This window comes from Pterocles gutturalis, unplaced genomic scaffold (genome assembly GCF_000699245.1).
Source record: "Pterocles gutturalis isolate BGI_N339 unplaced genomic scaffold, ASM69924v1 scaffold3224, whole genome shotgun sequence".
NCBI classification, from domain to species: Eukaryota; Metazoa; Chordata; class Aves; order Pterocliformes; family Pteroclidae; genus Pterocles; species Pterocles gutturalis.
In genome coordinates, this window is record NW_010133028.1 from 32,400 (window position 1) to 49,954 (window position 17,555).

Below are 17,555 nucleotides of genomic sequence, written 5' to 3' on the forward strand. Positions count from 1 at the left end.
CAGAAGAGGAATAGGGGGTGTTTTGTGAATAGGGGGTGGCATGTGAATGTCAAAAATAAGTTTTTCCTTCTAATATAGCTTGTAGCAAGTTCATGTGAAATTTTCTGTCTTCTATCATCTGACTTCGTTCACTACTAGTGCTCACAAATAGCTGCTACCATTTAATACCTATTCTCTATATATCTGTGTATATATATGCATAAAGATTTGAAAATCTCCTATGTTAAAGAGAGATAAAAGATGTAAATGGAATACTCAGCATTAGTACTCATGTCATCTCAGACAAGCACAGCTGAGTTAGAGGATCTTGTTCTAGAGCAGGCTTCTCTATGCCTGCCTCAATCATAGTGGAAACAGCTCATGTAAATGAGTAAAATAAATTATTTGTGCCAAATGTGTGTCACTTAACAGGCTGTGTCCCAATGAGTGGTGCATTAACTGCAAATAGAAACTTAAATAATCTTTTCTGTTATGCATTTCAGATGTTTATAAAAATATGAAACTACTTTACACACTTATGCTACAGTTGTTGTTAGAACCAACCATGAAACAGACAAGCAATTTTTCTCAGTGCAAAGTGTAAATACTTTTCAAACTTCAACATCAGAGCAAAATTCTGGTGTACCCATTTGCTTTGCATGAGATCAGTGGTGGTCAGGCATCATACACTCCCAGTAAGAAGGGGAACACTTATACTGGATCTGTCATTCGCCTTGCCTTTAGAGCGTACTCTTGTACGTTTTGTTCCCAGAACACAGGCTGGATACTGTACCGAGATATGACAGGCAACTGAGAAGGAAATGTGCTTTTTTCCCATTCTATTTTATCTGGATTTAAGCATAACTATTTGCTTTCACTTGCTGAGGTTGTTGACTGCCTCTAAGCTTTGAATCTGGGACCCGTCAGAATTTTTACTGGAATTCTTGTATGGCATAGAGAGAATTCAGAAAATCAAGCAGATGCTTCAATTACACGAATAAATAGGCCTATTAATTGTTCTGGTTCAAGCCTAAGACTTGTTTTTCATTCTCTGCCTATTGTTCCCTATGTGAGCCAAAATGCAAAGATTTTGAGTGCAAAATTCCCAAGTGAATTGCTTCCAGAGTGAAAAACCCCAGAGATACATGGGGATTTTTGTGTTAAAAAACAACAAAAATAGCCTTTTCTGTAAATCCGTTTTGTAGATAAATTTATGTATTCACACAGTGTTGCGCATATATAACCATAGGTATGTTGGTCTGTGCAATGTTTTAAGATTCAGTAATTAAACTTGCCATTGGGTGTGTTGCAAGAAGCAGTCCAAGGTACAGTCTGGATTGGCGAGGCCAAGGAAACAGGACAGCAGTTAATTAAATTTTGATTACTTCTCTAAGTGGAATCCCTAAAACTTAAAATCTTGAAGACGTGTTTTAGGTGTAAACTACTGTTTTAGTTCTTCCTCAGTTTTTCTACAGACTTTTTGATAGAGGACTTGACAGGACAGTCCTCAGAGGAGGAGGATGCAACAAGCCATGAGAGAAAGTGTAGTCTGTGAGATCTTGAATTTGGAACTCAGCAGGGACTTTATTTTTGTCAGAAGTAGAGGGGCAAAGCTGGAGTTATTCCCCTGGCATCTGCTGGAAGCAGCTTTGCCTATATCTGCTTAACATCCTACTTCTTGCTTTCCAAATTTGGCAGGTATAAAATGGGGTAGATGCTACTCAGTAGCAAGGTACGTGTCAAAAAAGAGAGGAACAAGTCAACTAAGTTGGATGGTGGTCCATGGGGTAAATTTGGATTAAAATAAAAGCAAAATAAATAGGAGGAAAGTGTTGGATGGACAAATAGGTCAGGAATGAGGAATTAATGTTTTATGTAGAAAACAATAGTCATCTGCTAAAAAAAGTTGGAAAGGGATGAATATGTTAATAATGATAGATTACTTCATTAAGCTTCTCTACTTGCTGAAGCTGAATTATTTTACTGTCTCCCAGTCAATCAATCCTAAATATGGACTTGCAAATATTACCACATTTAAGAGAAATAAGTATCATAGGCATTTCAAGTTCTTCACATAATCCACAAAATTTCAGAGCTATCAGGATAAACATATCAGTGAAGCTGATTAGTTGTAGACAGATTAAAAAAATTATCAGTATTTAAGAATAATTCTTCCACACCTAGTTCATTCCACACGTTTACATTCTCCATCAGCCACCTTTGGTGTTACAATGTTGAAGTACAGAGCAAGTTTTTTGGAAAAACTTAATATATGACAAGTGTTTTCACTGGGAGTGTAACTTACAGCTGCTTATCAGTACTGCCACTCTCCCCTTTATATTCTGAACCTTTCTAAAATGTTAAAAATTTTAACTGTCATATCTTCTACTCCTTTCCTCTCTCTCTTTTTAATTCTGTGGGATATCCTTAATTCTTTAGAGGATTTCGCTCTCTTGAATCTTTGGTTATCCTTTATTGTAAATAAATCCATGTATTATATATAAATCCAAATGTTCAACCATTTGTTGTCTCTTTCTGTCGTTTTCTCTCGCATTTCCCCTTTTTATAATCCTCTAAAAGTCTGGAACCAGTAGAGTAATTTATAACAGTCATGTCTCTCTTTCATTCCCTTGAAAATGTGAGGATTTTTGGTAATTTTAAGTGGTTAGTACTGTGCAAGTTTAAGACTTTATTCAGTGTAATCACATATATTAGGGAATAATTGTGATTCATTAATTGGATAGTGTAATAATAAAACATTATGTGTCCAGTTTATTATGTTAATTTATTTGACTCTAGTCTTGTAAAGGCAAGGGAAACTTAATGAAAGTAAAATCTGACACTGAAGCAAATACTAATGGAAAGACACGCTGTCTTTCATGTAGGTGGACTTACTCTATATATTCGGTTAACTTATGAGCGCTTCTGATAATTTCAATAGATTTCATATGCTTAAAATGAAAGCTAATTTTGTTGATATCTTTGCAGTTGTTTGTGTTTATCTTGGACTCATAACTCATGATACAGAATATAGTACAGAAATTGTTACTCTACAAGTGAAAAACAGGGTTTGTAGAGTACTATTTCACTTCTCCTTCCCAACTTGAAAGTAGTTTTTCGCTTCAGTTCTCACTGTGCTGTCATATTCCCTAGTTTAACTGCCAAATTTCTTGATGTTTCCCCACTGAAAGAAAACTGAACTATTTTTAAAAGGGTTTTTTTCCTATTTATAATACCCCTTTAGCTATTCTTAGCACTAAAAAAATTAGGGTTGCAGTCTGCCTCAACTGATTTTTGCAGGTTAGATAAATACCAGCTATTTGTATTTTCAGTTTTCATTGAATTACTTAGAAGGTTGTTGGGAAATGTTAAAAAAAATGATGTTGCAGAACTGTGGAAGAAGTTAGTTATGCAGGAGGATTTTAAATGTTCATGAGGAATTATCTTTGAACAGGTGTCCCTGTTTTCTCGGTTTCAGAGTCTAGTTTGCTCTCCAAAAGCCCATTAAGTGTTTACTATTTACAATATTTGTTCCTCGGAGCAGAATGCTTTTCTAGCACGATATTCTGGGATGATTGTAGATAGAGTAATACTGCTGACACTTGCTTACATGGTAGTTAAAAATTCAGGTCTTTGAAATATCTCTTGGTTGTCTATTGGATGAAAAAAAGTTACTTGTACCTATGTAATTAAGTGCATCTATTTTGTAAAATGTGAGAGCTTAAGGGGTGCCCTGCAGCCTCAAATAGCCCATTGAATCCAGTGTTCAGTCTCAGTCAGTGATAACAGAGAGGTTATTTAGTGAGACCACACTAGCTAGGGTGCTTCCTGCAGTCTATTCACCTCAAATTCCCCAGTATCCGCAGCACTGGATTACAGGTGTTGGACCTAGTACAGATTTAACCTCTGTATAAACCTTTATCATTCTTGCTTTTGCTGTTCTTTTGAACAGAAGGAATAGTGATTTTTCAACTATCAGTGCAGATCCTAGGCAATCATACTTTTCTTCTTAGGCACATGTTTCAAATCATTGGAGAAATGTACTTGGATGAATATTCTGTTTTGTTGGTTTTTTTTCCACCCCCTGTCCAACCATGCAGATGGCTTGTTTGTTGCAAACAGCAATCAAGTAGCAAGGATGTGCTATATCCATGTTGCCATCTTTTGAAAAATCCCATATGAAAATACTCAAATTCTGTCCCTCCCCAAAGCAGATACATATTTCCTCTAAAATGAGTCTGCAGAGATTGCTTTTCCCCACTCCCAGCTGTTTCACAACTAAGCCTGTTTCAGCCCTTAATCTTTACATTAGTACATGGAAAAAACTATTGGCATTGTGTGGCCCCCAGAGACTGGGCAGGACTTGTACCTGACACCTCCCTATGCCTTCCTGCCAGTCATTCATACTGCTAAAACGTTTTTCCTAGGTTGACCCCCTTACTGATCTTTGATAGACAAGCTGGTTATATGTTTCTTTCATGACATGTCACATATTCATAATATTCATTTTGGGCTTTAAGCCCTGTTCAAGCAACAGAAAGGAAATGGTGTCCACGGCAGCAGCTGCTTCATGAGCAGTATTTTGTAGAACAAGAGAGGTTATGTGAGTTCTGTCCATCTGCTTTGGAAATGATCCTAGCTTTGCCCACAGATTCCTCCCCCTTGTGCCCCCCTGCTTCTGATTTCAGTAAGAAACTCATATACTTGCTGAGGGGGTTCTGTTCTTCTATATGTGCTGCTCATATATAGCAGTTAACTCCGGGTGACAGTAATCTGTCATCAGTGTCTGCTTATGTAAAATGTGTTACTCCTCCTTACTTTGGAGTTTTTTTCCTTTAGTTTTAAAAAAGAAGGTGAAAACAACTTTTAATACTCACGTAGATCTTTAAACTGGGTATACTTTTTCAAGCAGTTCTTATTTGACTCTTTGGCCATGTTTGGTGTCTAAAACATGTTGTCAATTGATTCTTTTTCATATAATAAATAGGTTTCAGCTTCTCAGTGAGCTCTTCCTAAAACTGTTAAAAAGTTTGGTCTGTGTAATACTATCAGCAAATCCTCCAAGCAGGTACACGACTTTATGCTTAGCAAAGTGCTTTTTCTGGCATGGGTGTAGAGTTCAACAGGTACTGTAAAATATACTGCCGAAACACTGCCTTTCTATAGTAACTTAACTGCAAGTACTCCACACCTCTTGTTATTGTAGATATGTCACCAAAAAAACCTACAGCTATAGTGCGTTCTTCTGCCTCAGCACAAGTATCTCCCATGGATTTGTTCTAAAACACTTCCAAAAAGAAAAAGAACTTCCAAAATGTTTTAAAATAGCCATTGAGTGCTGAGATATTTCAGCCATCAGTAACAGCAGGATAAATAAAATTCTACTGTAAAATACTCACCATGGTAAGTGACAGAAACTTCACAAAACTTTTGCAAGAGCTGTCCTGTATGTAGACACGTATTTATTTCTTGAGCAATATGCGAAGGCATGGATAATACATAATGAAGTTAAAAGGGTTCTGCATATTTGCCTTAGTATTACTTGTGAGTGTTTCTGCCATAATATTTGAATATTTTTCTTGTAAATAATCCAATATTAATTACTTTGAGGGTATACTAACTTTCTTGATCTGTTGTACTCTTTAGACTGTATTTGATGTTCCATAAAATGTCAGAAACAATGCATAACCTTTTTTAGTTCAAACAAAAAAAAGATAGAAAAGCTCTTCTCTTTCCCCCAAAAGAGAATAGAGGAGAATAAAAGAGCCTCCCAGTTTTCATTTAAAAACAAAACAAAAAACACTTGCAAACAAAAAAAAAAATCCTGTGAGATCTGTTGGTAAGCTGTTTTTTTTTTTTTATAGTAGAGATGCTATGAAAATATCCTGTAACAGTGCGTTTTTTATCTTAATAAACTGAAGACACATTAGTCTCTAACAGTACTACTCTGGTCAAACCAAACAGTGCTATAACTTCCAGCCTAATGGAAATCACCAGAACAGGGGGAGCCAGGGTTTATAGTCTCTTCTTGTAGAGATTGTTGTTTTATTGTTATGTTGTTATTCTTATAGCTGTGTTTATTATAACTGACATTGTTATAGCTGTACTTAGCAGCACTTAAAAGACCAGGAAAGGTGTTGTCTGTATGTGATCGTGGTTATTCAGGTTGGGTAGACAAAATAGCTGCAGACAAAACTGAAGAGTCTACTGAGGCCGTTTGGGAAGGATGGTCTGGGATGATGAGGAGGAGAGTTGTCCTCTGTGAGAGAGCCACTGGTGTTCATGGAGCTCTCCCTGGGGATGGATGATGAGCCAAATGAGAGCTTGTGAGTAAGGATTAAAGAGCACATCACTGTGGGTGACATAGTAATGGGTGTCTGCTGTAGGCTGCCTCATCAGGAAGAACAACTAGATGAGGTCTTCTGCAGACAGGTGGAAGTAGTCTTATCTTTGCAGGGCCCGGTCCTTGTATGGGACTTTAACCGCCCCAGTATCTGCTGGAAGGACAATACAGCAGGGCATAAACAATCCAGGGAGTTCTTGGAGAGCATGGATAACAACTTTCTGACCTGAGTGACAGAGAAACCAACAAGGAGAGGTGCTGTGCCAGACTCATACCTATAGAGAAGAAAGGGCTGGTTGTGGATGAGAAGGTCAAAGGTAGCCTTGACTGCAATGACCATGAAGTGGTGGAGTTCAGGATCCTGAGAGGAGGGAGCAGGGCAAAAACCAAGCTCATAGCTCTTAACTTCAGGAGAGCAGACTTTGGCCTCTTCAGAGATCTGCTTCAATAAGGCCCATGTGATAGAGCCCTAGAGAATATCAAGCTGCTTGATATTCAAGGATCACCCCCTCCAAGCTCAAGAACAGTCTATCCCAACAAGCATGAAGTTCAGCAAAAAATCCTGGATATCTACTGGTATGCTGGATATACTAGTAAGAGGCAGACTTAGAGGAGAAGGCAGTGTCCTAAAAAATCTAGTATACCTTTTATATCTTTGAAAGCAGAACTTTTTTTTCTGGAAAGATGAGTTAATATTATTATTCGTCTGTCTGGAATAAATACATGTGACAACAACCAGGCAAAACTAGTCTCGTACTGTCATAAATCAACTGTAAGGACTTGTCTCCAATACCAAATGAACTTGGGGAACTCCCACAATCTTGATAAGACCATGATACAAAAACTACTTTGTAGCATAGATTGCAATTAGTGCTACCCATGAGTTTCTTACTCTGTGGGATTTTCATGTGGACTCTCTCTCTCGACACAGAAGAAAGAATCGGCGTCATCCACAAGCCGGTGGGATGGAATTTAGGATTTCCTAGGTTACTGCTATCTGAAGAACTGCAGGTTACACTTGTAAGAACTCCCACCACATGCTCTACAAGAACTCTCCATGTACAGAAATTTTATTTTTGAAGCAATAAAATACACACACAGTAGAGCATGGTTGACTGATGTCTTAAGCCTGAAAATGGTTTGTCACAGTTTCCTTTCTATAGTAGGTCTTGCTGCTTACTGTTTCTCCCATTTCGTTGCGTAGCTTGTTCGTGCTTCGCATCCACCAGTAAATTACTCTTTGTGCTGCAGGCATATGCAGAATGTAGGTAAGTTGGTTAAACTACAGATGTTAATTCCCATCTGTAATGTTTCATGACTTAAAATGTTACTAGTCACAGCTTTTGTCCGTTTAGTTCATATGTAGATCCTGTATAATCAATTTGCATGATTTTGCTTTGCTGTTTTGGGCATTATTAATATGTAAGGCTGTGGCAAACCAGACAGAAGCCTGAGGTTGTCAGTGAACTATGCAGGTGTTCACCTGTTGGTTGTCGCTTTAAATAATGAATAACTCAACTGGAATTTAATAGTTATTTCTACAAAATGGATATTTAGGAGCTTATACTTAAAATCAGTGAGTCCTATATCTTGCTTTCTTGTAACAAATTCACTACTATACTTTGTTAGATTGCGAACTCCTAGGATTCAGACTGTCTTTTTTTTGTTGATAGGTACATGAATACCTTTTCAGTGCTGAAGTTGAGGCCTGTAAATCAAGAATAATTCTTTTTCTCACTATAAATGTGGTTAATTGCAGTTGGAGTAGACTAGGAGATGCAGGGAAGTAAATACAAATATTGAGGATGACCCTTTATTGTTTTGCATTCTGCTTTGATTTTTTTCAAAAAGGCTTTGTGGGGTTGCCAACACTGTAGCATGATAATTTAAGGAAAAAAAATCAACAATGTTTCAGATGCAGGTGCTCTTCCTGTGTCACCTCCTTGTTGGGATGCTCCTGTGTTCACTTGTATAGCAAGTTTTATTTTTCTGAATGTAAAGATAATTTAAGAGCCAGAATAAAGCCTGTGTATCTTTGGAGTTCTTGTTCAAAATAATCTTTAACTTCATTTCTCATTCTTCTCAGCAGCCTCTTAGCCAAAAGGTACCTAAAATAAATTCACCTTATCTTTCAGGTTTTTTTAGGAAGCTATGGTTTTCATTTTATGGTGTCTTGAGGAGTGGGACACCAAAAATATATCTCAGTGGCTGAGAATTTTGAGACAAAGCATAACTTACATGTGCTTCCAGCAACATGGACTTCAGTACACTACAAAATAGCCAGAACTGTTTTGATTCAGAAGTGTGGCCACTCTGTAGAGCGCTTGGGAAAGGAGTAAGAATTGTGGATTCCAGGTTGTCCTTAGTCTGATTTCCGTCCTCTTAAAATAATGTCTTAATCATGCATTTAGCAGAGTTGCCTGTAAATTTGAATCATTGTACCGCAAAGAATCAAGGATATTTGAGTCTGTAACACATAAATTTTTCTGATGGGCTGCATTGAGCTGGCAAGATGTTTTACCGCGTTACTGAATGTTTGGGTATATTTTCTATTTTGCAGTGCATGAGAATTTTCCGTCTAGCAGAATTTTTCCACTTAAAGAAATAAATGGTTGTCACTTCTATAATTACGGTTAAGCAGTAGTTAATGGTTTGTCCAACACGTTATGTCTGACTGCAGTTCACAGCTATGAAAGCAATTGCATGTTGCTTTATTCTTCTTTTAGTTTATAATGTAGAACCTTGAATTGTTCATTTGTAAAAGCTCAGTTAATAAATGACGGTGTTAACTATCTTTTCAGCATAAAACACAGATAATAGGGTTCTTTTATGTGTGCATTTGAGTGAATATTTTAATCTCTTTTCTCTTTAATAGGAAAACGTTCTCTGTAGGATTTAATTTTTTTACCAAAAACTACTGGAAGCTAATTTGAAGCATCAGGAGTCAGATGCTAACAAAAATAGGGTAAAAGGCAACAAATATAATTGCTTGTCTGCTGTTTATAGATTATCTAAAGAGCAGCCCTGAAGTTGACACTCAGTTTCTGAGTGGCAGCTGTGAATTTGACAATTATCTTCTCCGTTTCTGGAAACTGTAACCATCAGCAACTGTTGACACACTCAGGAAAATGGTGCTGCCTGGTTTATCTGTTTTCCTTTTTGAAGATTACCACCGCCTCTGCTGTGTCTGAAAATTGTTCTAAATGTAAACTTCAGTTTTTGCAAAATGTATATCTTGCTTTGAAAGCCAGGGTTTTTTTTTTTCACTCACTAGTATATTTCCCCCCCCCCCCCTTCTCCATGGTATTTTGTGTTTAACACTCAGTCATGACTACACAGTACAGCTGAACATGTAACTGAGTGATTTAAGTAACCTTCACTTAAATTATAAAATCTGAATGATCACTGCAGCAACACCAATAAACCAATGAATTTTCATAAAAGATAAATTAAACAGAAGCAAAATGGGCATCTCACAAGGACAGAGTGAATGTGGAGAGACCTTTTCATTCCAAGATATGTCAGCTGTGTTTTAATTGGCTCTAATTAGCACACTGTATTCAGCTATAAAAATTCTTTACCTTGGAGCTTAGTGACACTTAAGGATGTGAAATGTCTTCCTACCTTTGAAAACATCAAAGAAAGCACTTCCAGTCTAGCTTTTACAGCTGAATGTTCAGTGATCAGTGCAGGAAAGGGGCAAATACAACAATACGCATAAAGAATATTGATCTCTCAAAGAGTTAATTGGTCAAACCAGATTTCATTGTCTTTAATTAAAACTATATCTACGTATATTAAGACCAGATCATAGAATCATAGAGTGGTTAAGGTTGGAAGGGACCTTAGAGATCACTGAGTTCCAACCCCCCTGCCATGGGCAGGGACACCCTCCACTAGCCCAGGTTGCTCAAAGCCTCATCCAGCCTGGCCTTGAACCCCTCCAGGGATGGGGCATCCACAGCTTCTTTGGCCAACCTGTGCTGGATCCTCACCACTCTCCCAGGAAAAAATTTCTTCCTAATATCTAATCTAAGGCTACCCTCTTTCAGCTTAAAACTATGACCCCTGGAAGACTGCTCTAAGGTCTCCCTGGAGCCTTCTCTTCTCTGGGCTAAACAACCCCAACTCTCTTGGCCTGCCCTTGTATGGGAGGTGCTCCAGCCCTCTGTCCATCTTCGTGACTCTCTTCCGGACTCACTCCAACAGGTTCCTGTCCTTCTTATGCTGGGGGCCCCAGAGCTGGACACAGTACTCCAGGTGGGGTCTCATGAGAGCAGAGCAGAGGGGGAGTAAATGCCAGTTATACTTCCAGCACTTCAGCAATATCAGAATCAACTTGAAGATTTCTTGGTTCTGGCCCCATTCAGTAGTGTGATGATCCTGATTTCTTTTAATTTCACTTTGGAAAAGTGGATTGTGGAAGGTTAGCTGTGATCATATGTAGGTTATAGTCCATTGATTTTTTTTTTTATCCTGTTATATGTGTTCATAAAATGTTTTCATCTTTTTGAAGGGTCTGATTGATACACCTGTACAGCAGGGCTGTATGAAATTCTGAAATACCCATGCCAGTGCCAGGTGGTTATTTCTCATTATTATGGTCAAAATGATGGTTGAACCTGTAATTGAAACTGTGTCATCATTTTTATTATCAACACTTGTTTTCAGTTGCTTGTAAGTGTTTCCAAGTTGTACCGTACAACTTTAACAAGAAACACTGTTGAAAATTAGATTGGCGATACTACAGACAAAACTAACAAATTAAAAGCAAATCATAGAATCATTCTAGTTCCATGTCCTTGTTAAAACACATTTGAAAACATGATGGTAGCTTAATCTGCTAAACAAAGTGATTTTGTCCTAATACAAGAGAGCTCATTAGAAGTTAACTTTTGTAAGTAGTTAATTTACATGGATTGACAACATAATAAGGATGCAGGTCATGATTCTAAAAGAAGATAGATGCACAAGCTAGTCGTTTCTTTGATCTGTTCCGTTTCCTTAGGGAAAAGTTTAGAAGGTAAGGAGTCAACCAGCACACCTTTTGTTATAGTTCCAGATTTTCGTCAGCTTTTCATCAGTTTTATTTTTTGTCACAGTTCTGTTTTCTCTGCATAGTCTGGCTTCTCTATAACAGCAAACAGGTGCAGTCATCTGCCTGTATATCTAATGCTTGTTTTACAAAAAGTGCAGAGAAAAAATTATGAAACTCTTCATCGAAGAAGCAAGAGGATTTTGGCTGGAAGGTATCAGCTGAGAATAACTGAGATTGTGTTTCACTTATGGTGTGAAAAAAATTACACTGTGTCACTTCTTTCTGTTGCCTGGAATCTCCCATTTTCTTTTCCTTGTGTCTTATGCCGTAAGATTGGATCAAGTCCCATGGCTTAGATCTGGGGCCAGCGAGACCATAACCACTGTCTTGGGAAGGAAGGAGTAATGCAAAATTTGGGATAAAATGAGAGCATACATAGTGTGCAGTACCATGTTAGGAAGGTACCTAACGGATACTTGACGTTGGGCTCACTTGCCCAAGGCTTCCATCTGCTCATGGAACCTTTTTGTCTCTTCCATGCAGGTACTGAACTGATTCATGCAAAAAGCTAAACAGACTAGAAAACCTATGCCTGGTGGTGGACTCTTGACAAACCTCAAGTGATACTTCTTTATGTATGCACTGAGGACAGTATATCAAATGTCTTTGAATAACTCTAGTTTTTGTCTAGAGATAGGAGAAAGTTTCTCCATGTAGCTATTGATAGTAAAGTTGTGATATCTACCTTCAGCTATATTGTGTCATTATAAGAGGATTCAGAGGTTGCACTCCTTTCTTTTAAAAGTGCTGGGTGTGGAGGCCTGTCTCATAAAATTACAAGTATTATTCTTCTAAACTTACTGTTATTTCCAGTGAATTTGTTAGGGTTATAGTGCATATATTTAGTTGTGCTGCCCATACCGACTGACTTGAATATGCTGCTTCTCATAGACAGAACTGGACATGAGGACTGATTTCTTGCATGCCTTCATGTGTAGCACAAAACTCGTGAATCGCAGGTAAAAAGCGTATGTTGATTGAGTCATGATGACAGCTGCTGAAGTGCAAGAGTCTGCATCAAAGCTCTGGTGCTATGATTTTTTGCTGCATCTTCAAAAAGGGTGCACAACATTACATATAAGGAACTTTGGGGTTTCAAAAGCTAAAGCACTGGAAAGTGAGTGTACATCAAGGTCTATTTTGTTTTTGTGTACATATGCAGAATGACTACTACAATGACATAATCGCTGTTTGTTTTGCATGATCACTCTATGATTCACTATGCAGAATGGATGGCAAATGGAGTAAGGATTTTGAGAAGCTCTCTTGATGCTTGAGCTAGCATCCAGGGAAGCTGGGTGGCATTCCTTTTTCTGACAGATTGGGTCAGCATGTCAAAGGGCACTCAAAAGAAAAAGAAAAGGATGTGTACATTAGGACTGACTACAAGATTCCATAAGGATGCCTGAGTTTGGTATCGCATAGCTTTAAGTAACTGATGTTGCAATAATGTTCTTCTAATATTGTGTAAAAATTGCTAGTTTGCTAGTTAATGGCAGATTTTGCATTTAAAATATGGGATGGATTTTACCTGAAGGAAACCATAAAGAATATGGTTTAATATGTTTTGGAATAGATTAGGTCCACAGAGTTAAAATGGCTTTCTAGTGCAAATTCTGGTTGGTTTTAATGTTAGGTTGGTTTTTTTTTGTTGTTGTTTTGTTTCTGTTTTACAGTGTTATGTGGGAACCAATGGGAGATGGTAAAAAGATTATTTCGCTGGCTGATAATAACATACTATTGTGGGATTTGCAAGAAAGTTCAGGCAATGCTGTGGTAAGAATTTTTTTTTTTTCAACACATCATTAAATACTTGGATATAGTACAAACAACAACATTCACTAGCCTAGAATTTGCTAATCTGTTAAGTACTCCTTCAGAAATATCTTGTTGCCTGTAATGTGGGTGGAGGAAATGAATACTCCTATCTGTCTTGAATACGAGTGGTTAAGAGTAGGCAACTCGATATGTTGTATCTGTTGCTAGTTGTTAAATATTTTCCTTTTTCTGAAGTTGCCCTTACTTTCCTACTGGTTTTACAGTGAAAAATCAAAAATAAAGCAATGCTAATTTGGTAAAAGTGTATGAGGGAAAAATTGGTGATTGGTAAAGCCAAAGATATTGAGTCCAGATAACAGTATATTAACTCGTGTTGGTTAATACCATACAGTCCTCCATTTGATTTACAACCCTTGTTGTATGTCTAAGCGTAATATAAATTTCTCTATTTTTTGTGCACTGCTTTGAGTTTTTAGTGTGAGAATCTTGTAATGGATTCCAAATTCTTTAATTTTTTTCTTGAGGTTTATTTACTATAATTTTACATGTTGTCTTCCATTTACTGTTCCCTTTCTCAAAACTAACCTCTTTCCTCCATCACACAAATATTTGTGAATGTAACTATGATTTCCATTTCCTTTTTCTTCCATTGCTAGAATTGGGATCCCCATAATTTTGGGGAGGACTAGACTCTTCACCAAACTATGTAATTTTGGCATGATTTTGTCCTCAAAGCAATATTCAGCTTGCTGATCCCTTCAGTATTTCAATTAGTGTTACCTAGAATATCTTTTGTTCTGTTACTTTTAAAATATGCCTGTACTGCATCAAATATTGATGGCAAAATAAGGACTCCAGAAGGCAAAATAAGTGATAAGGGAACTAAGGGGAATTAACCTGGGACACTTGTTATATGCTTATATTTGATAAAAGGAAACAAGAAAAAACAAAAGTGAGAATCTGTGTCAAAAAACCTGCTTTATCTAATAAAGCTAAGACTATGAAAGCAGATATATTAACACTTGGCTGGCACCTTCAGATAGGAGCATTTTGAAATGTCTGTTAAAAACTTTACTTTGCAGGAGTCGGGGTGTCATTTAGATTTTACAGTCAGGTTCTCAGGAGGCCTGAAGTAGAATTTGATTGATTCTCTATATTTCTGTCTAAAATAATCTAGTATCTCATGTGAGTGCACTGTAAATTAGGATTGCTTATGATTAAACTTTAACTTGGAAATAACTGTTTACTGTTATCAGTCTTCTGCCCCAGCAATTTTGAGTTACTCTTAGATGTTATTTGCTTCATCACTGAGTCAGTGACCGCTTTTAAAGTGAAGTTTAATAGTGAAAGTCCATGGTAACTTGACTCTTAGAAAACATATTTCCAGGCACCTAAATCTGAAACCAGGTGAATCTCTTCTAAGATGATCATTATTGTTGCATTCTTGTTGAATTTTTGTCTGCAACAAATTTGCCTCAAACATGTCTGTGGATTCCTGAGTTAACCAGAGTCCAGATTTAACAAGACTCTGAAGAAACATGAGCATCTCTTTAAAATGCCTACCATAGACTTTCTAGTAATCAAAATTATGTCCAGTATCGTAGGCTTTTTCAAGAATCAACTAGATTCAACTGCTGTGTGTTTCTGAAATCTTTGAAGATTACCTTCTTCCTAAGAGGTTAAATCCCTGTTAGAATCTGTAGAAGACTGCAAACAATAACTGTTATTCTCTAGCAATTTTATATTCACAAAAATAGTGTAGGACAGGGAGCAATGAGGAAAACAGAGAAATGTCTCATTACTGACATGGATTTCTGTTAAAAAAAAAAAAACGCAAACCAAAACAAACAAAATCAACGGTCCACCCCATCCTTTACTGCTGAAGGATTTAGAATGGGAGAGAGAAATCCATGAGAACAGGTTGGTTAGAAGACAGATAGTATTGGTCCAAGTAAGCAATAAATGTTTTCCGTTTGGTTATCACCATCTACAAGGATTGTTTGTAGGCCAATAAGCTGCTTGGTGAAATAGTGGTATTTTTTTTTTTCTGTGTATATCTTGTTTATAAGGGAGTGTTGAATACAAAATATGTTGTAACCCTAAACAGCACATGATTTGTTAGAGTGTATAAACACACTGTTCTGTGATATTAAAAAAAATGGCATTTTTGGCCTTGAAAACAGGTACAGAACAGCCTATGTCAAAAAAAATCTTAACTCTCACCAACATTAAAAAGGGGGCATATATTTGAAAAAAAAGAGGGGGAGGGTGTTTCTGAAGAGAGACTATGGAGACTGCTCACAGTTCCTTTGGAGGTTATAGCTGATTATACAAGGTGTTAGTTGGTGCTATGTAGAAAATTCTTGCTAAGAAGTCCACCTTTGCTTTATATGCAAATACATGTGGAGATTATTTAAATGATAAGAAATTTTGTTTTTATTGTTCATTGGGATAAAAGGTTGCCCATTTTTGCCATGTCTTAGCCACTTGTTGTCTTATTACATGCTGTTTGTTTCTAGCAGATGGTGATGAAGCAGTAAGTAGCTCATAAACATATATCCTGTAGGAACTGTTGAGGAGGAAAGGTCTTTGCAAAATATTCTCGTTGCTATAGACTTATAAGTGAAATAACTGTGTATGCATGCATTATTTTATCTGAATAAATCAATAGCCTAGGATTAAGATAATAAAAATGTCAGTATGATTGAATTTTTTCCCTTTTTGTGAAAACCATGATGGTGTTCAGGTTGAATGACATCATCATTGTTAACTAAAAGTAGGATCTGGTCCACTCTATCAGGTAGTGGAAGTAAGGAGGTATTCATTACACTGGTGCAGCACTGGTCTTGCTGCTTTAAGAAGACATTTCAATGGTTTCCTTTTTGGGTAGGTGTGCATTACAGGCAGTATTAATTTTAACGGCAAGAGGTAAACCTAGTGCTAGTCTTTATGGACTTTTCATGTTTATGAAAAAGTTGATCTAAAACTCAGGTGTAGTACTGATGAAAAACTGAAAATATATGTGTCTTTAAAATTTTGCATAGGCCAGCATTTCTGCCTGCCTACACTGATCAGAACTTTAGAGGCTTTTATTGGGTGCATCTCCTCTACCTGCCTGTGAGTTACAAGTCACATTGTTTAAATAGAATTAGCCTGATAAATTTTAGGGTTTCTGATCTTTTCAGAGCCTCTTTGTAAAAAAACTACTGGTGTGTTCATTCTCTGAATTATCTGGTCAACCTGCCATAGGAAACATTTACTAACTATAAATTACTATAGGGTTCTGTGGGTTTGGTTATTTCCCTTTCAACATTTTTTGCTAACTTGTTTCTTCATTGCTGTATTTAATACAGAAATATTTGCCTGTATTTGCATTAAGACAAGCTTCTCCTGTCCTTTTGATCACTCCCTTTATTATTGTTTTGAGGACATTACCTTCTGGGGTGAAACTAATCTTATGCTCCCTGCATCATTACCTTTTGCAATTAAATTAGCTATTCTTTGCCATTTATAATCATTAGCTGAACCCAAGAGAAGACCAGACAGTCCCCAAGGTCTGGGTAGATTCTGTAGAAAAGATGACAGTTAATATTTCTATATAGACTTTAGGTCAGATGTCACCATATCACTAGGACTCTTTATTGTGTAAATGCAGTAAGTTTGGAATGGCAGTTGAGGGCAACAGGGTGAAATGGAGATGTTAAACTATAGGTATTTTCCTGTTTGCCTTATGTTTTCATAAAGGGGAGGTGTAGAGGTGTGGTTTTGATCATTTTTATCCAAATGATTAATTAGATTCCTTTTAAATTTCCTGTCTCCTCTGCATTCTTTAGTAGCATTTAATGTGTACGTGATGTTAATTCAGAACAATAGAAGATATCTGGCGGTGGCATTCCAGGCAAGAAGGAAGGTCTTGTCGGGAAGATTTGAGTCTGTCTGGATTATAGTAATGTATCCAAATATAGGAGGATGTTAGGAATAAACATGAGATGCTTCCTTGGCAAGATGGCTTCTTTTCCTCAAGGCAGAAATACATTGTGAACTTTAGTGGAGAACTTTGTAGAGTGCACCGTAATTCCTGCAACTAGAATAAACATAGATAAATTAAAGGAGGTCAAAAAACTGGAGAAATGACTGGATTGCAAAGAGGACAGAAGACCAGTTCTTAAACAGTTGGTGTTGGGATAAATTTTGTTTAATGGTCTCCTTAATGATAACACAGAAGTAGGGGTGAAATGATGAAAATTGTTAATGACGGAAACTCAGAATGCATCATCAGTGTATAGCAGTAACAATGTATTTCAGAGGACAAACTAGCTGTTCTTGATGTTTAATTTTCATAGAATAAAACAGAAA

General features: G+C 37.0%; 1 protein-coding gene across 1 annotated transcript in view; it reads left to right on the forward strand.

Moving 5' to 3' along the window:
• The window catches only part of TSSC1 (tumor suppressing subtransferable candidate 1), a gene marked incomplete at its 5' end in the record, with an annotated part of 70,882 nt that overhangs the window by 31,144 nt on the left and 22,183 nt on the right, over window positions 1-17,555 (forward strand). The window contains one exon of the mRNA XM_010081068.1: window positions 13,097-13,196. Within this exon, the coding sequence (XP_010079370.1) occupies window positions 13,097-13,196 (100 nt within the window). The remainder of the gene's footprint in view (window positions 1-13,096; window positions 13,197-17,555) is intronic.